The 21,539-nt window shown below is 36.4% G+C and overlaps 1 protein-coding gene across 1 annotated transcript in view; it reads left to right on the forward strand.

Moving 5' to 3' along the window:
- LOC131950288 (bone morphogenetic protein 2) overlaps positions 1–7,806 on the forward strand; it is a 46,177-nt gene extending 38,371 nt beyond the window's left edge. Inside the window, exons 4-5 of the mRNA XM_059312374.1 lie at positions 207–371; positions 6,123–7,806. Of these exons, the coding sequence (XP_059168357.1) occupies positions 207–371; positions 6,123–6,643 (686 nt within the window). The 3' untranslated portion in view covers positions 6,644–7,806. The remainder of the gene's footprint in view (positions 1–206; positions 372–6,122) is intronic.
- The last annotated feature ends 13,733 nt before the right edge of the window (positions 7,807–21,539 follow it).

Raw genomic sequence — 21,539 nt, forward strand, 5'->3', positions numbered from 1 at the left:
TAGCACAGCAATAGCTGTCAAAACCATTTTATAGTGCGCGGGGCTAAGACCAACTTTGATGCATACATTCGCATAGGACATGATTGATGACATGATTGATGACATGATTGATGACATGATTGATGACATGATTGATGACATGATTGATGACATGATTGATGACATGATTGATGACATGATTGATGACATTGTCCACCCTGTTGCAGGTCTGCTGGTGACCACTGAGGCGTCACCAGGTGTCACCATCAACAGCAGCGCTATAAGGTTTGCCCAGCGCAATGAACACCACGAGAGCAAACAACCCATCCTTGTTGTTTACAACGATGACGGTCAGCGAAAACATTCAACATTTATCTCACCGTCTGATGAAGGTCAGTAGCATGTCAGTAGTATGTCAGTAGTGTCAGTAGTATGTCAGTAGCACGTCAGTAGTACGTCAGTAATATGTCAGTAGCACGTCAGTAGTACGTCAGTAGTATGTCAGTAGCACCTCAGTACGTCAGTAGTATGTCAGTAGTATGTCAGTAGTTTGTCAGTAGTATGTCAGTAGTGTGTCAGTAGCACGTCAGTAGTATGTCAGTAGTATGTCAGTAGTATGTCAGTAGTATGTCAGTAGTATGTCAGTAGAGTGTCAGTAGTATGTCAGTAGCACGTCAGTAGTATGTCAGTAGTATGTCAATAGTATGTCAATAGTATGTCAGTAGTGTGTCAGTAGTATGTCAGTAGTATGTCAGTAGTATGTCAGTAGTATGTCAGTAGCACGTCAGTAGTATGTCAGTAGTATGTCAATAGTATGTCAGTAGTGTCAGTAGTACGTCAGTAGCACGTCAGTAGTATGTCAGTAGTATGTCAATAGTATGTCAGTAATATGTCAGTAGTACGTCAGTAGCAGGTCAGTAGTGCCAGTAGCACGTCAGTAGCGCGTCAGTAGTATGTCAGTAGTATGTCAGTAGTATGTCAGTAGCACGTCAGTAGTACGTCAGTAGTATGTCAGTAGCACGTCAGTAGTACGTCAGTAGTATGTCAGTAGTATGTCAGTAGTATGTCAGTAGCACGTCAGTAGTATGTCAGTAGTATGTCGGTAGCACGTCAGTAGTATGTCAGTAGTTTGTCAGTAACACGTCGGTAGCACGTCAGTAGTATGTCAGTAGTATGTCAGTAGTTTGTCAGTAGTATGTCAGTAGTTTGTCAGTAGCACGTCGGTAGCACGTCAGTGGTATGACATATTTTATCTCAAGGATGTGACTTTTTCCGATTTTTTCCGTATCAGCTGCAATTTTCCTCCGCTGAATTCATTTTCTCCTGATTGTTCAATTTTGACGAGGTTTTAAAAATTCGGGAAAAATATAACGGAAATGACTTCTATGGCAACGGCTGACAAGCGCATTCCACATATTCCACATATTCCACATATTCCACATATTCCACATATTCCACATATTCCACATATTCCACATATTCCACATATTCCACATATTCCACATATTCCACATATTCCACATATTCCACATATTCCACAAATTCCACATATTCCACATATTCCACATATTCCACATATTCCACATATTCCACATATTCCACATATTCCACATATTCCTATTCAAATCGAGTATTACATAACTTAGGTAGAACGGACAACGAAAAAGCACATTTCAATTGGACAATTGCGCAATGTGTGACGGTGTTGGGATAAGATTAAACGCAGGTCAGGATTTAGAATCTATTCCGATTTCCGAATTTTTCTGAATGCAATTTTTTTAGATCGAATTTTCATCTGATATTTTCAGTTAGAATCTAAATATGTATGAAGAACACTGAAAAAAGTAATGTAAAATAATGCCGCACTGATAATACAACCTACATTTCCCAAGTCTGGTTTCTTTACAATAAATCTCGCCTGCGCGATAGTCGAGCTAGAAAAAAAAGTAAAGTTCCTTTTCAAACCTGACGGTCTACGGGGCAAGTGAAGTAGAGTTCACTTGTTTCTGTGACCTCGGCATATGAAGAGATAGTGTGGTCAGCGCTATTGCCAGCCGCCTTTATAGTTAAACTATTGTCTAATTTATCGACCGTTGTTTTAACTTCTAATCTCAACATAATATTGGAATCCTTGCAAAGGGTGACTATGAGGACTAAACTAACCCGCCCCTCTGTTGCAAAAGTGGCCCTTGTGACCTCTGACCCCAAGTACCTGTTTAGTAGCCTACTGCTTTTTTTTTGGGGGGGGGGGAATGACGTCAGTCTAAAATAGATATGTTCCTGCTATGATGTATGCCATAGGTCTACTGATTTAAAAACTAATTATGTGAACTCAACGTGACTCCGACCGTGTCTTGTTTGTAGAAGTAAAATATGATACAGACTACGTTAATAAAGGGTCCTACATAAATGACGTCACACGGGGGTGGGGGGGGGCGGGGCGTAATTTTGTGACGTGTGATTAGGGGGAGGGGGGCTCAGATATTTTGACATACTATTGCATTTTAAAAAGTAATGTTAGAAACTGAATTTTAGCCGTTTTTTTTTTTAGCTTTAGAAAATTGTTCTAATAAATTGTAATAGAAATGGATTTAACTACCCTATGTTGGTCAAGCTCAGTCAATATTTTAGAAAAAAAAAATCGAGGTTTAAAAACAATTAATTCAAGTGTATTTTTGAGAGGGGTGGGGGTGAGAGGTTGTTGACTGAGGTGTGACGTCATTTTACGGTGAAGTCTGGCTTCTTGTGACGGATGGGAGGGGGGAGGTAAAATCTTCAAATAAAAGCGTGGCGTCTTTTAAGGATATCCCCTAACAATCTACAGCTATTCCAAAAGAAGAAATAACCGATGAGGCTTGGCTAACAAGATGGTTAATTTAGGTTCAAACGTTTTTACAAGTATTAATTCCAAATAACGTTTTAAAATACATATCAGACCTTTTCTAATTTCTGCTTATCATGTCGATTTAATTTCCCATCACATGAACTTTCAAATTACAATTAATCTAAATCTTGTCTCTTAACAGTTAAAGACTTACATTTTTACCATTACAATTAATCTAAATCTCGTCTCTTTACAGTTAAAGACTTACATTTTTACCATGCCCAAATCTAAAAGAATATAAAGTATATTATAAAGCATAATTTAAAATTGAAAACACGAGTACAACTAGATCATTACAGTTTAAATTAGCTTAATGTTAAAGTAAAACTTCATTGCCAACTTTGTTACATTGTAAAATTAATTTGTTTTAAAAAGTTGTTTATAAGGTAAACATTATATTGCAATTATTGTAGAGTAGCATAAACTTTTGAATTTTTTTGGAGCTATATTAAACAATTGATTAGTACAGTAAACGTCTTTAAAAAATAGCTTCATCAAACAATTAATAAGTACAGTAAACTTCTTTTATTTAAAATATTAGCTTCATTTAAAAATTAATTAGTACAGTAAACTTCTTTTTAAAAAAATATTAGCTTCATCAAACACTTAATTAGTACAGTAAATTTCTTTTATTTAAAACTAGCGTCCCCGTCCCCGCGCGTTGCCGCGAGAATAGAAGAAAGTCCGACGAAATATATAAGAAGGGTTTCATCCATGCGTTACCAATCATATATTCTTAGACGCCTGACCTTGTTTTGTAAAAGTGAGTTATTTAAATGTAAACAATGCCTGCACTTGAATCATAAATATCGGGACACGGGTTTACCTACACTACCGCATGAAAATTTTGCGTGTACGTTAGTCACTAACAGAAAAAATGAGGTAGAACACACTTCGGTGACCACCCATATGTCAGTGACGTATAGGGACGCTCTCTGGAGCCCCCGAATACACTACCGCAGATGCTCCGCGTACGACCCCTGGCTCCTTAAAACTAACATAGGCGCTATAGTACTCACAGGATAACCCAGAGCGCCACATAGCATCATTAAACAATGATGCAGATTGCGTCATGCGCTAAAGTTACACAAATCAACAGGATTTTTTCTTTAACACGTAGTGTGACTGATGAAATTTGTTGCATTACTAATGGTGTATTTTTAGAAGCTCAATCTTAATCTCTGATTGGATTGTCTAAAAATAGATATTAAATGCATCATTCGCAACGTGACAAAATGGTTTGGACTTTTTTTTTACGGATAAAAGGAAACAACCCAGTTAATAATCTAACCTTGGTTAATTTTTCTGATTATTAAAAAATATATTACAGGGCCCTCAGCGGCCCATGTGAGCCTTTTGGGGCCGAAACTGAAATTTGTGTTCGCAGTTAAATCGCACCCTACCAGGTCGCCGGTGGACACGCTGGTTCCATATAGTAAGCGACTGTAGCGCCCCGTCTTACCCATTGTCTATCATACTGTTTAGAACGAACGTAGTCGCCAAATCGCATCCTGCCGGGGCCGCCCGTGCAAAATTACCCCCCCCCCCCGAAACATTATCGAGATTATTCATCAACTCCTTAAACTTTCATGGCGATCGGATGAATGGTGACAAACCACAATCGAATTATATTCTTATATACTGTATGTAGATAAAAACAAATCGTGCCCTGCCGGGGCGCCACCCCTGCGAATTTGAAATTTTTTTTTTTCCGCAGAAACCTCCCCAGGAATATTCTCAACATCTTCCCAAAGTTTCATGGCGATCGTGTGAACGGTGTCACTGCAATTCACTTTTATTATTTTTATATACCGTATATAGAGAAAAATCGCACCCTACCGTGGCGCCGCCCTTACGAAATTATAAAAGATTTTTTTGCAGAACCCTTCCTTGAAGTGTTATAATAAAGTCCCCAATGTTTGATGGCTATCTGATGAACGGCGTGAAACCCCAATCGACTTTTATTTTTATATAACGTTATAAAGAAAAAAACAAATCGCGCCCTGCCGGGGCGCCACCCCTGCGAATTTGAAAATGTTTTTTTTTTTGCGCAGAAACCTCCCCAGGAGTATTCTCAACATCTTCCCAAAGTTTTATGGCTATGTGATGAGAGGTGTAGTAATGCATAAAAGACAAACAAACAAACAAACAAACAGACACACATACATTGCTTTATATATATATAGATAGATAGATATTAGCTTCATCAAACAAATAATTAATACAGTAAACTTATTTTATTTAAAATATTAGCTTCATCAAACAATTAATTAGTACAGTAAACTTCTTTTATTTAAAATATTAGCTTCATCAAACAATTAATTAGTACAGTAAACTTCTTTTATTTAAAATATTAGCTTCATTAAGCAATTAACTAGTACAGTAAACTTCTTTTATTTAAAATATTAGCTTCATCAAACAATTAATTAGTACAGTAAACTTCTTTTATTTAAAATATTAGCTTCATCAAACAATTAATTAGTACGGTAAACTTCTTTTAAACAAATATTAGCTTCATTAAACAATTAATTAGTACAGTAAACTTCTTTTATTTAAAATATTAGCTTCATTAAACAATTAATTAGTACAGTAACGGTGGGAGACTGCTTTAACTGCCATAAAAATAGATAAAATATTAAGTTCTTGTCTGAAAACAATTTCCTATTTTGTCTGGTCACATCCATGCTTATCTCTATCTATCTATCTATCTGTCTGTCTGTCTGTCTGTCTGTCTGTCTGTCTGTCTGTCTGTCTGTCTGTCTGTCTGTCTGTCTGTCTGTCTGTCTGTCTGTCTGTCTGTCTGTCTGTCTGTCTGTCTGTCTGTCTGTCTGTCTGTCTGTCTGTCTGTCTGTCTGTCTGTCTGTCTGTCTGTCTGTCTGTCTGTCTGTCTGTCTGTCTGTCTGTCTGTCTGTCTGTCTGTCTGTCTGTCTGTCTGTCTGTCTGTCTGTCTGTCTGTCTGTCTGTCTGTCTGTCTGTCTGTCTGTCTGTCTGTCTGTCTGTCTGTCTGTCTGGCTGGCTGGCTGGCTGGCTGGCTGGCTGGCTGGCTGGCTGGCTGGCTGGCTGGCTGGCTGGCTGGCTGGCTGGCTGGCTGGCTGGCTGGCTGGCTGGCTGGCTGGCTGGCTGGCTGGCTGGCTGGCTGGCTGGTTGGTTGGTTGGCTGTGTCTGTGTCCCCGTCCATGTCCCCGTACCCGTACTTGCACACGAACAAGCATGCCCACGCACACGTGTGTGTATTTTAAATCAATAAATCTCGTTGCAGAGTATGTCCAAATAAAGGAAGACGCATTGAGCCGACAGATGCACACAAACGACAGCTTCAAGAACAGCGTGCGCAAACTAAACGAGCGCAACAGGAATGTTCACCGCTCTAACAGCAGTGCCAGAAGTCGAAGAAGCACCAAACACCGAGATGCTGCCCGGAAGAAAAGAACTTTTACGCCGCAGCACTTCCGGCCGAACCGTCGCTCGTGTTCACGGTACGAGATGTTCGTGGACTTTGAGGAGATCGGCTGGTCGGGCTGGATCATCTCGCCCAACAGCTACAACGCTTATCACTGTGCGGGCGAGTGCCCGTTTCCTCTGGGACAGAACCAGAAACCAACCAACCACGCAACCGTTCAGAGCATCGTTCACGCTCTGGGCGTGGTGAAAGATGTGGGCACGCCGTGTTGCGTCCCCAACAAACTCTACTCCATCAGCCTGCTCTACTTCGATGACAACGAGAACGTCATCTTGAAACAGTACGACGACATGGTGGTTGCAAGTTGCGGATGTCACTGACATTTGTTGATACCACTGACATTTGTGGATACCACCGACATTTGTGGATACCATTGACATTTGTGGATACCACTAACATATGTGGATATTTGCGGATACCACTGACATTTGTGGAAGCATTTTTCATGTTCGGTTATTATTGAACATAGCTGTGTCTGTCACCTTATCCGCATCTCTAAATGTGACATTAAATATCACTCTGTCACACCTAATGGAAGAAAAGAACAATCTGTCACACTAAATGTTGGCATTTTACTAACGAAGCGAAGGGGGTAGTGGGTTAGCTGTAGGCAGCTTTTCTTTAAATCCTATGTCATAAGTGTGATTACACCTTCCTATGTCATAAGTGTGATTACACTTGCCTAGGTTATAAGTGTGATTACACCTTCCTATGTCATAAGTGTGATTACACTTGCCTAGGTTATAAGTGTGATTACACCTTCTTATGTCATAAGTGTGATTACACTTGCCTAGGTTATAAGTGTGATTACACCTCCCTATGTCATAAGTGTGATTACACCTGCCTATGTCATAAGTGTGATTATACCTGCCTAGGTTATAAGTGTGATTACACCTTCCTAGATTAATTAGTTTCACCTATTCAATGTGATTAAATGTGTCCAAATTTTTTGATTTCCTACATCTTTAATGTAATTAACGCATCTGCCTACTCAAAAACTCACAAGGTTTTGTATCGTTGAAAACCTTCATCTGCTTTAGAATTTTTATTCACAACCAACATTAGATTTAAAGTAAATAATATTCATAAGCAAAATTAGACTAGGATTTACACTTAATATTACTAGTTCATCTAACTATCATTTATGCATATAAAGATGTGCACAGTTTAGCTTTGAATAAAACCTGTCAACATTAGTTAGCCCATAATCAACATTAGTTAGCCCATAATCAACATTAGTTAGCCCATAATCAACATTAGTTAGACCATAATCAACACTAGTTAGCCCATAATCAACATTCGCATGAAAATAAGTCTCCAGCTAAACTACTCCAATCGTTATCTGCAGAGCTAGGTCAAGATGTAATACCTCCCATTTTATCGATGCCGATTGAATCAAGTTAGCTGTATGTACGTTGTATATTGATTTGTATTTGAAATGCTTTAAATAATAATGGTAAAACATAAAGACTTAGAAAAATAAAGTAACAAAATGAAAGTGTGGTTTTTGTTTTTACTTTAATAATTTGAAGCATTTAATTTGCAGATTCGGGTGCTAAAATTGTTTTAAAAAGGATAGTCCAACTGTAAACCTAACCCTAACACACCCAAATAACATTTATTTTACACCTTACATGAACACACCCCACTCGGAACATGAAACAGTAATTACGAAATGTGAATTATTTTAAACATTTTAAAGGTAACTAGGTGTGTCACACAGTTTTTTTTTAAAACGGTCCCAGAGCTTTTTTGAAAGTTGCTATGTCAAGAACTCACGATTTTAAGACAGTGGGTACCAAAGTTGTTCATACATCTCAAGTAGTAAAAGAGAAGTGACGTTTTGAAAAGTTCGGTTTTTCTATTTTTTTTTCGACATCCTAAAAAATACCATTTTTTTGGGCGGGGTGGGGAGAGAGAGTTGTATCTGTGAAAGTATATCACATAAACTCAATCTTTATAACTCCGGGGGGGGGGGGAGTTGTATCTGTAAAAGAATATCAGATAAACCAATAGTATCTGTAAAAGTATATCAGATAAACCAATAGTATCTTTAAAAGTATATCAGATAAAATCAATCTTTAGAACTCAACACAAAACCTCTTAGAGAACAGACTCAACTTTTTTCAAACCTCAAAAATAATATTTAAATAAATTGCATTGAAATTGGCTTTTCACACTTTTTGATAAAATTAAAAAAGGTAGGCAAAAAAACACAAATTGTGTACATTTTTAAAAATTCACCAAAAATGTCTGATGAAAGAACATACGTGATAAGTAAATCAAAATGTAGGGGAACAACGCTTCTTTCAATTTAAGTAACCTGTATGCCTCTAACATGCACGTTTGAAACATAACTTTAATCAGAATAGTGGAGGGGTTCACAATCTGTCAAAAATGCTTCTTTTTTAAAAAATCACAAAAAATAAATCATGACACCTACAGTAGATCTGACTGTGTAGAAATACAGAATATCCATAGCTCTTAACAGATGGCAGGCTTTGTGTCTGTAATTTATTTATGTCTATATGCGATCCAAGAGTGGCTGGAACCAGTGGCGGAACTAGAAAAAAAGGGCCACCCCGCAAAAAAAAAAGTTCTGAGCCCCCTCCTATATATATATATATACATATATATATATATATATATATATATATATATATATATATATATATATATATATATACATATATATATACATATATATATACATATATATATACATATATATATACATATATATATACATATATATATACATATATATATACATATATATATACATATATATATATATATATATATATATATATATATATATATATATATATATATATATATATATATATATATATATATATATATATATATATATATATATACAAACACAGAACTCATTTCTGGTTTGATCGGGTTTGAAAAAAATGTCTTTTTTTTCAATCTACACAAATTACATGTCATGTGTGTGCGTGCATTAGTCTGTTTTGCATTTTTTTTCTAATTTTTATATATTTTTATTTAGAACTAGTTCATTTTTTTTAGAACTAGTTCATTAATTTTTTTTTAATCCTTTTATTTGCAAGTAAAACAAGTACATCAACATCACATTTTTTTTTTTACATAATTTCGAACATCAAATGAAAACGAAAGGTTTTGCAAATGTACATAATGAATATTTACATGATGTCATGTATATGATTATAAAAAATTGCAAAGGATGACAGTAAAAGGGGTGAAATTTAAATGAAAGTGTCAGAAATCTGGGTGGGGAGAGGAAAGGAAATTTTTCAGAGAGGGTCAATGGAACAGTGAAGCATTTTCTATGTAGGGAAACAAATTAAGTTGACTAGCTGAAAGAGTGTTTATTTATGTACTGGTCGCATTGAGTTTTCAAAAGGTTGCTGTGTGAAAGATGAGGGGAAAGAAACAAAATTTAGAACTTTAAATAAGTAAATGAATAGATATTCGAAATTGATGTTGAGGTGGGTGGTGGGGTCGTTTGAACAGTTAAAGGGAATGTGGGGTTATCATGTCTGAGGGTGAAGTGGATAGAGGGGGAGAAGGGGTAGATGTGTCTGACGAGGCATGAAGAGGGTGTCTGTGTGTTTTTAAGGCAAGCCAAGCGTCAAAATATGTGCTGTGTTATCTAACTACTGAGGTGTTACTATTTATAGGGTGTGTGGGTGGGGGGGGGGGGGGGAGGGTTTGACGAACAGATTGCTGTGTGAGCGATTAAGCGGGAGGGTGAAAGGTTGGTATGTTCAAGTCGATGTTTATGTTTATTTGAATGTTTAGTACCGACAGGTTAGGGGAGTGTAGGCGTGTAGCTATCACGGGGTGTGGGGATACAGTGGAGTTTTAAAGGTCAAAAATTTGTTAACAGTGTTCTCATAAAAGAGTTTGTAAAGTTAACCAAACAACTGTAAGTATTAATTTGGTGATAATAAAATGAATACAAAAGGAGTAGGGGTCATTGGGGTCATTTTGTACGTTGTGGACCAAAGTACCTTACATATATGATAATAGTAAAATAGAAACAAATGATGGCTTTACAATGTTTGTAAGCTTTATAAATAAAACAATACACAAAAGCAACAATAGGAAACTGAATGACAAATGATAAATGATGCGAAACAAGGTGGGGACATGGGGGTTGAGGGGTGGGAGTCAAATTAATGTTGTTAGAAATGTATTTGGATAATACATCATCTTCAGTATTTAACATAGTATTTCAACACAGGGGTGGGGACGAAGGGGATGCAGTTATGAGGGGAAATTTGATATTGGGATCATGGGGGCGAGGGGCGGGGGCGGGGAGGGTGTGATGAAAGGGGATGTGTCGGTTAGATTAGGCGGGCCAGGTGGCAAATGCAGTGTAATATGTTCTTTACGTTGTGGTGTTGCTAATTATGGTATATGTGTTTGAGTGCTGTCATTGTCGAGTCGTCTACGATAAATCAAGTCTAGTACTTGTCCCGTGAACTGTACCTTGTCGTGTTTTGCTTTTATTCTACTGTTCCAAATAGTCTGTCTATATATAGCTACCGTCCTTGCTTTTTTGCTCTAGGTCCGTCCTGTCTCTTTGTTTTGGGATTTTGTTTAGAGTTATGACTATATCGATATTGAAGGTCTCGTTTTTCCCACGTTTTCTTTAACTTGCTTTCGTCTCTGTCTTTCCAATCAAATCTTGCGATCGAAATTTCTGGCACTTCCCAGTTAGCTAGCGCGCTGAAATTTTCAGGGAAGCTTTGTTTTGGATGACAATAGAATATTCAACTGTTATTATTACTAAATTGATCCATGGAAACATTTTATTGAGCATTTTAGACCGCTATATAATCTATATATATAATTCTCCTCTGCGAGCCGTTAGAAAACAAGCTGCAAGCGCCTCCTTACAGTCCCCTCTCTTTCTCTCTATCACTATCACTACCACCCTACCCCACCCCCACATGGTCTGCTGAGCTGTGGTCACGTTAATGTTTACAAACCGTACAGCCAGGTTTAGTGACGGCTATTAGGGGCAGATAATTAAGTTTGAACCGACTTTAAACTTACAGGAGGTAACTAAGAGGAGGCTGCTTTCACGGGGGGGGGGGTGTAGGGTCGGGGTTAGGGGAAAGGAGGGGGGTGTTGTGAATGGACCCAATGAAAGCGTCATTCTGTGTTCTTCATTGGATCGTCGTCTTCTATTGTTCGTCATGTTCGGCATCGACCCTGTACCGAAACTCACTTCGCAACATATGGTGGAAGCAGCGGTTTGCTGAACTTATCTGTCGCACAGTACGTTCCCATCTACACTTGCCGTAATGTCATCTCATCTGTGGCCAGCAGTATGCCTTCATCTAGATCTAGATTCGCCCGTTATCTACGGCAGTACGTCGTAATCATCAGTATCAACGGTTGTTTAATTTGATCGGGACTCAGTTGTGTACCAGACCCTGACCTTGGACCGTGATGGATGGACTTTTCGACGCGTGATGTGGCCTGCTCGATTCGTCGTCGTTTGCCGGAGACGGACTTCTGGTTGACCGGCGCGATATCCAGCGACTGTATCGGGTCTCTCATCGCCCATTGATTCCCGTCAAGGTTAGAACTACGGATGTGACCGTTTTCATCTTTGGTTCGTGCTGAGCAGTAGTTCAAAGGCCGGCATTTATTTGATGTCCAGAGTTGTTTATTATGACGTCATCGCCACTCGTCCCCGACCTTCTACAATGGCCGTGCTGTTTTCGTCGTTATGCAGATTTTCTTCATGACTGATGCTTAGTTTTCGGGTTTCTTCCTACATCGTCAACTGTTCGTTGGAAGAGTTTACGTCATCACCCTCGTCTAACCCACATCGTCGTGATCGGCTGAATTGTTTGGCCTACATGTTTTGATGACGTCCCTGACCTTCATCATGTCACATTTCTTAGTGGTTGACCTTATCGACAGTGCAGACGAGAATTTTCTTCGTTTGTTCAACCCAGTATTGGTCGAGATGAATTCCCGAACTACAAGAACTATATTATCTGCCTGGATTCTCGAAGTACAAGTCGACGTCAATCTGCGTCACCAATCCAGTGTGTGTGACTGACTTGGACTATACCAGCATGTGTACTACAAGTCATCGCCTGAATCTGATGTGACCTATGGAGTGTGGGATCTGGAGTTGTCTTGAAGACCTGACGTCTGGGATTGTTTAAGTTGAGTACACCTCTTCCATTTTTTTAAAATACTAAGATCCAATACAATTTTTTTTGTTCATTTTAGTAATATTTATTTAGGCCCTACTGTATATAATTTTTTTCCCCAACATCATTGATCTAGATCTAGAGTCCAGTTACCAGTGTCATAGTTCACACTAATTGTGTAACATTTCATTTGCCCTTTAATTTAGAATCTAGTTTTATTTAATATTTAGAAGCAAATCATGTAATAATTAGGACAACTAAACACTATCTACCATCTATATAAAAGTCGGTCTAGATCTGGTGAATTCTAGTGTAAGATAATAACAACCAGTTACTGGTTCACTAATGATTAGTTTCAACAATACCTGTTAATTAATATTGGTAGATCTATATGGTTTTACTCTCTCCAAATACCATCATGGAGATAGAGTACTGTATTTTGTCATTATGTATATAATTTTGGTGGTAGTTATACTGTTTACTATACTTTAAATTTAAATGTATAATTAACTTGCCTTATGTTAATTACAATTAACCATTCTCATTTAGGGAAGCGCCTTAGAGAGGGCGTTATTGAAATATATAGCGTTAGGTTCCCTTTTTGTGGATGGTCTTAATATGTATTAACTATATGGAATTTGTTACTTTGTTAGTGTTAGGTTTAGGGACTCTTTGGTGTATTGGATATGATATCAATTGAGGATATATTTTCTGATTTGGTTGTTGGACCCAGTATTTTTCCTGTTTCCCTTGTAGAGTAGTTGTATTGTCGTAGTCACCCATTCATGCTGGATGCTGTCTGGTTGATACGTAACGTAGTTATTTGATGGATATTGATTATGGTTATTTGGATCTCGGTGGTTTGCCGAGATATTTTGTTTGTCCCGGGTCATGGAAAATTGTCCTCCATTAGATATTATATTTATATACTAGATCTAATAGTTGGTTAGGCGTCATCTTGTGATATGGCAATTGAAATATGTGATTGAGTTGTATCGTGGTATTTAAGGTACAATGTGCTAAATTATTATATCCTAAGAGGTTTGATTTTCTTGGTTGGATAATGAACCCATTAGCTTAGTGTTGTTTTTTTTGGAGATAATTGATCTTCGCTAGATAATGATTTTGTTTTGCGAGACTGAGGATGCAGTCCGCGTTATTTTTTGGTATCTTGAGGTTGTGCCGAGTACCTGGTTGTTGTGTTTGGGGGTTCACGGGAAATACTCCTCTATGTGATATTGTATTGGCTTATTGGAAGTGTTGATGGTTCTAATTTAGTTCATTGGTGTACTCCATTGTATGGATTGACTATAATATCTTTAGGTGGTAATTGGTTTAAATATGGAGTGCTGGTATTTGCTTGAACCGTTGATTTCCTGATTGTTGGATAGTAGTTTTTATGATGATTAGGGAACTATTGAGTTATGTGATATATGGCCAGATCGTATTGATTTTAAATAATAGTTTGACTTAATATTTTATAGGCCGAGTAACTTTGCTACTTGGTAGTATTATTGTACATTAATAACAACCTGTTTAATATTGGAAAAAAAGTAGTAAATTTAGGGTTGTGAGGAAGAGGTGCTCAACAGGGGTACTTATATATTAAACATGAATTTTAAGATTTGGGAACATGCTGGTCCTGGATTATTTTTTTTATAGCTTGTGTTGATGTCCAGAGACAAGAAACCAAATGATGTGTGTGGACAAGGTGTTGGTTGGGACCAAAAGATTTGTGTGTTCAGGTTGACTGACGACGGTGATAAAGAACCATGGACCACAGAACATTGTCTTTGTTGCATATTGCATGTATATATTTGTTTAGCATATTGTATGGATGCATGTCTTATGAAGTTGAAGCTGAAAATAGTTTGATAGTTCTGGTATGTATTTTCAGCTGAAGAAAGGAGAGGGGTATGTTGTGAATGGACCCAAGTGTATGGAATGAGTTTGAGAGTATGTGTGTAGTTGAATGGAGTTAATATAGTTATGGATGGTTTGAGAGTATGTGTATAGTTGAATAGAGTTAATATAGTTGTGGATGGTTTGAGAGTATGTGTGTAGCGGTATTAATAAAAGATTATGAATGCGTGAATAAATAAGGATGTGACGTAGGAGAGAATGTTTTCGTTGTTATGAAGATAGTTGAAAGTCAGTCTGCGTCTTGTCGTCATCATGTGAGGTTGTGTTAGGAAGTCTTCGTTCTGTGTCTGCTGTTGGTATTATATGTAATAAATGATGGAAACATCGTAGCGTCATTCTGTGTTCTTCATTGGATCGTCGTCTTCTATTGTTCGTCATGTTCGGCATCGACCCGTACCGAAACTCACTTCGCAACATATATACATCATCGTTATTAAAGTGTGGGTTGCTATAGTGGGTTATATCGTAAAGTTTTAATTTGTTGGTACCTAGCATGTTTAGTGGGTAATTTGGTTTGTTGATCCAACGTCCAAGTCCCATGATTTTGGTTTTCATTAGGTTAATTTTTGACCCGCTACCCAGCCCAAAGTCAAGTAAAGTGTCTGTTATTAGAATGATAGATTTTTCGGTTTGGGGGGTAAATGCCGTATCATCAGCGTACGCTAGCATTTTTTTGTTTAATTGATTTGGAATGTCGACTCCTCTGATGTCTCTAGTGTTTCTAATGCATTCTAACAGGGGTTCGAGTGTTAGTATATAAATGATGGGAGATAGGGGGCAACCTTGTCTGGCTGATTTATTTATGCTAAAGGGTTTGGAAATATTATTGTTTATCAGTAGGTGACTATGTGCATTAAAATAGATTATTTTTATCCATGTCGTAAAGTATTGTCCTAAATTGTTTGCTTCTAAGATTTTGTGAAGGTATTTGTGAGCTACCCAGTCGAAAGCTTTTTCTTGATCTAAACTGAGTATACATGCTTGAGTTTTTTTTTCTCGTGTGTGTAGTGGATGATGTCTCTAATTAAGTGATTGTGATTTGTATGTTCCTACCTGTGATGTTGCATTGTTGATCTACATTTATAATTTTATGCAAGTGTGGTTCAATTTTGGAGACTAAAGCTTTGGTTAGAATTTTGTAATCAGTGTTTAAGAGAGAGATAGGTCTATAGTTTTGAGTTAGTTTAGGATCGGTTTTGGGTTTGCGTATTAATGTTATGTATGATCTGATGACATTCTCGAGGCATTTTTCTAGCAGAAACATTCTCTAAAGGTAGCTAAAAGGAGGGGAGTTAGGTCGGCTGAAAAGGCTTTAAATAATTTGCTTGTCAGGCCGTCCGGTCCAGGTGATTAGTTTGAATTTAATTTGAGTATGGCTTTGGTTATATCGACTGACTGAAAGGGGGTGTAAATATTAATTTTGTCGCTGTCATGTAAGGGTTTAATAAACTTAAGGTATTTGTCTTGTATGTCTCAGCGAACTTGTATAGTTGCGTATAATAGTCTCTAAATATTGATTAATTTTTTTCAGTGTCAGTCGTCTCTTGGTTATTGTTGTCTATGAGATGTGTGATTTGTTTTGCCCTCTGAAAGCTTTGTTCTAAAATTAAGGTGTGGTGTGTGGGATTTTCCGAGCCTATTTGTTCGATTCTACTTCTATTTTGCGCTCCTCTATATTTGTGCTCTTGTATTTTAGAAAGTTCTATTTCTGTTGAGTCTATTTGTTCTTTGTTGTTGTTGATTGCTTTAAGTATACTTAGTTGTTTTTCTAGTTTAGTTTCTATGTGGGCCCTTACGCTATTAATGCTACATGCATATTGAATAGATATCCGCTTAATGTCTTGTTTTAAATCTTCCCAATGTTGGATTTTGTTAAATTTTGGTGATGACTTCGTGTAAAATTGTATTGTGTCTTTTATAGTGTTGATGTAGCGCTCGTCTAGTAGTAGTTTATTATTGAATTTCCAATATGTGTTGTGTTTTGGTTTGTTTTGTATTTGTTCATTTGTTAAAGTTGTCAGAACTGCTATATGGTCGCTAAACTGTAGTGTTGAGAATAGGTGTTCTACTTTTTTGATTTTCATGTTCGATGGGGCGTAGATTCTGTCTAGACGGAATCTATTTCCAGATGTGTTACTTCCGTGGGTGGTTTGTATGGTATGTGGATATTGCGCTCTGTATGTGTAGACTAAATTGAAATATTTTTTAATGTTGTTAAAGTCGGCGTGAGGTTTTTCTGTGGTTAAGCGGTTTCGAATTATGTCTTTTGGTCCTAAAATGTCTAATCTGTCTTCCACGAAATTGAAGTCCCCGGCCAAAATGTGTTCATTAAATATGTTTGCTGTAATACAGCCGATTCTCTAGACTCTAGATAATAGCCGGTCAAAAAAAAATAAAACGTGAAAGCTTTGTATGTGAAATGGTTTCTAGTGTTATGTTTATTTTTATGTTTTTTTTTGTATTTATATTATTTGTTTTAAATATATTTCCTTTTTATGCTATGTCAGTCTTTAGTTGGTATTTCTTTTTAAATAATAATTAAGAGAAGTAATTGCTTTTTTATTTGTTTAGTACAAATATATTAAAAGGAGCTTATGAGCACCCCTATTTAACTATTTTAAAAAGGGAAATAAGTCATGGAAGTGTTTTGAACTTTTGCCTATCTTTCACACTACAGCTCAGGCATATAATTATTTAGGCAAAGGCTTGTGTTAGCTACTGTATAACATCACTACTGCAGTAGATCTGTTTGTTATTGACAAAAGCTTTTACCGTCAAGTCAAAAATGTAAGATTTTTTTTTTAACTATAAAAAAATTATTATGGTCGGCTATGGGCCCCTAAATGGCGTGCCCCCCCCCCACCCCACCCCCGCATTGCTGGGTCTGGCGGCTCTGTAGTTCCGCCCCTAGCTGGAACAGTGCTAGGGTTCCATAAAGAAAATAATTTTGTCGAAATAATTATTAGTCTCTATAACCAGAAGTACATTTAAAAGTAAGAACATTTATTTAGAATGCCTCAGTCGGTATACCTATATGTTATAAATATGTATTTTTAATTAGCTGGTTCTACGATTATCGCGATATCACAGGGCTACGTTAAAATACACTTGCTTATTTATACCTATACAACTAAGTAGGCTAAATAAATTACCTTTCTATTCTTGCATTCTCACCTTTAGTGTCTTAATAGTCGTTCTTTACAATTATAACAAATATATAATGAATAACCACCATAAACGGTCGACATAATTGAAAGGACTTAACAAGTTTTTTTTTTCCGTAGACATATTCTATTTAAGGGGATATGCTATGTTTTTTTCTATTTTTTACAGTTTAAGATCTAAAACCTTTTGAATACTTTTATCAAATTTGGTATATAAAAGTAAGTATTAAACAACAAAAAAAAAAGGTCGAAAACAATTTTGGTTGTCATGGAAACCCAAAAAACCTCCGCCATTTTGAATTTTTCGGTACTTTTAAAAATACTAAGGCTTTTTTATTTGTGCTCCTATAGCAATCAAATTTAAACTGCTTATATTTCAGTATATATTAAAACTTTTGTCACGACAACTTTTTGAAATAATTACTAGTAAGAATTTTACAAGGTCTAAAAAATCGTACCCTTTTTAGTATTCAAAAGTTTCAAAATTTGCATATTAATTACCAAATACTTTTTTTCTATGAAAGCAATCACAATTCCCTCGTGACAAAAGTTCTATTTTTGCATTAAGAACAATTACTGAAAATATGGTTGGCATTGTTTAATAAATAAAAAAGTAGTAGGCTTTTTAGTGTTAAAAACATGCAAACTGAGAAAAACAGCCAAAAGTAACGAAAACTAGGTCAGGAAAGTACCATATCTGTGTAAACTGCAAAGCCGATTGTAAGCTTTAGGTTTTTCCGAGATTTAGGAAATTAAGTTTATTAAATACACGAGAAATCCAGCTTTCCAATGATGTCAAATACAATATAATGACGGATATAAAACTTTTCATAGAGAGCTTGTAAGATTGGGAAAAATTGATTATTTTATAATTAATAGGGTCATAAAAATCGTAATTCAAACACATAAAATATTTTTTTCTCTTTAAAGTTATTATTTTCTATATACAAAAATGGACAAAGTATCCAAAAGTGCAAGAAACCGATCATGACGAAAAAGAAGAAATTTTGTGATTTTTTTCCGCGCATATCCCCTTAAAGGGCTCTAATAAAGGTTTGTTTCCAAGCTGGTTGCAAGGTGAAAATACATCTGCACTTGTGCAATGATCATTATTATATATACAGATTGTTACAGCTGTAACATGACACATCGCCTAGATCAAGACCTAATCAAAGTTGAAATTATTCACAGAATATATAGAGTTAAAGAAACACAATAAAACGTTAAATCGTAGATTTTTTTTGGTATGTAAAGTATTTCATGCTACACATCATGTAATATTTCGTTTAAAACTAGCCGTCCCGGCCAGGCCCTGAACTGGCCTCTGTGAGAAAACTATCTGTAAAGAACGATACATCCCGGAATAGCCCACCCTAAGCACAAACACAACAAAAACACAACACAAACACGACACAAACACAACACAAACACAACACCAACACCAACACCAACACAACACAACACAACACAACATAACACAACATAACACAACACAACAAAAACACAACATAACACAAAAAGAACACAAACACAATCACAACTCAAAAACAACACAAACACAATACAATCACAATACAAACACAAAACAAACACAACATAAACACAACACAAACACAACACAAACCGGGACGGCTAGTATTATATAAAATGGTATATCTTCTTGTAGTTTGGTGCAGGTGTCTATAAAAGAGCTTTTTAGTGCGACTGCCCAAAAAGAATTCCCATTCGTGCGCAAAAAAGACAGACAAAAATAAATGCGAAAGAAAGACACAAATAATAACCAGCGGGAATTCCCGTTCCCGAATAAAGATGTCTTTTTTACGTCAGATGTCTGATTAAAAAATATTAGTAATCTGTACGTTCAGTGTATGAAATAAATAAAAGGCAGTATTTAAAATACCTACAACATTGCACTTGATCAATCCCCGCTAATTATGCAATTTTTTTTTCTCAGCACGATAACAAAGTTATAAAAAGTAAATTAATTCCCATCCGATGTAATGTTTTTTTAAAGGGAATTAATTGTGTTTTCCTAATTTAACAAGGGAAGTATTAAGTGCTAAAGGACTAAATATAAAATATTTTCAGACATAATTACATTTTTTGTAAAAGATGATATTTTTTAAAAAAATGTTTATGCAGCATGCCGACAATTATTACTATCAGTTTCAAAAATGAAAATTGTTTTATAAAACATTTTCTGTATTAATTTTTTGAACCATGAATTTAGACGATGAGTACTTTAGACATTTAACACTTGACGCAATAAAAGTATTATTTTTTCTTGAATGAATTTGATATCCTTGGTTACATACATGCATAATTGAGCTTTAAGTATTAGATCATCGCTAAAACCTAAACCGTCCATGAACTTGGCGGGGTTTTCTACTTTAAACTTTACCCATAAATTGTTGACAAAGGCGACAAAATGTAAATTCACGTGACCTTTTGCATTTAACAGATAAAAATGTAAATGACGTGGGGAACTCAGTGGTTGCTTCAGTCGTAAAGACCTTGCACTGCTGAAAGATTGTCAAGTTGTTAGCCTGTGCTTGTTCCAAAAACATGACAAGTTTGTATCTAAAAGCCTTTAGGTGGGTGTATAGATCAGAAACTAGATTTCACTCTCTTGCTGTTTTAGGTTCCGAAAATTTAAATGACTAGTTACGTCTGCAGCACAGGCCAATTTCTATACCCACTCTTCATCAGACAATAATGGCTGTGACTTGGCTTTACTATCAGTAAGTCACCTATTTCTTTTTTTAGATACTCTGCTCAGAATTTTCTCGCAACATTAGCAATCTTACTGATGTAAAATACGGCAAATCTTGCGATTTTGTGTTTGTCTCTGAACTATCTATGGTTAGATATCCTCTTCGGTAACAGTGTCATACATTATATGTAGGATAGCCAGCTCTTGTGTTATGTTCAGGTCTTCATCCACATCTCTAATGAACACAAGAAGTTGAGAGGTGGAATAGCTGCCCAGCGACTCATCCATTGCAATTGAAAAATGGCGAAACTTGCTTGAATTTTTCGCTATTTGAGTCGCAATGTTTTCACCAATGTCTGCAACACGGCGAGTAATTGTATTTGCACACAAAGCTACATTTTCAAATTGTTTTGAATTTTCTGTGCAAAGCTCCTCAGCCACCTCCAACAAACATTTATTCAGTGGACAAAAAGATCGTCGCGGGCCGGATAAAATGACCTCGCGGGCTGCATTCTGCCCGCGGGCCGAAGTTTGGAGACCCCTTATTTAGACGATGAGCACTTTAGATACATCACACTATGGCGATCAATTCTATTTTTTTTTAAAAATATATTTCTTTGTAATCCCGGGTCTATGTCTTAGCTTTGCTTGAAATATTTCCTTTAACTTTGATGTCAGAGTATTTTTTAAAATGAAAAAAAATCATCTCGGTGATATTTTTCAATCGGTAAATAAGGTAATATCAACTTCAATAAAAATAACGCAGATTTAGAGATCTCAAAATTGACTTTGTAATGTTCCCTAGCTTTACTATACGAGCCCGCTTTATTATAGAAACCAAGAAGGTAAAAGCTTCTACATAATAATATGCGCTTTTTTTAACGGCCGTTTGACATACCTACTAAGTCGGGGTATCGTTGTGGAAACTTCTTCTACAATATTGTTATAAAGTTAGTAGGACTTCATTCCAGCCCATTCACATAACACAAGGCCAACAAGCTAGCACAATCACCTACCAATGATTTAAACATGGTTATGCCCCCTTTATTGCAGCAAGTGTTCATTGCTGAGCGTATGGTTTTCCCTTTCAGACCTAACGATCTAGTCTGCAGATAAAAATGAGTTTGTTTATTGTCCTTCGACACATGAAAGGATGGTGTGGTCAACACTATGCCCAGCCGTCTTAAGCGTCACTAGTTTCATTCAGATACGCTTGTATGGCTCTAGTCACTTTCTACAG

Source organism: Physella acuta, unplaced genomic scaffold (assembly GCF_028476545.2).
Source record: "Physella acuta isolate Inbredline_101_S28 unplaced genomic scaffold, ASM2847654v3 ptg000750l, whole genome shotgun sequence".
Classification (NCBI taxonomy): domain Eukaryota; kingdom Metazoa; phylum Mollusca; class Gastropoda; family Physidae; genus Physella; species Physella acuta.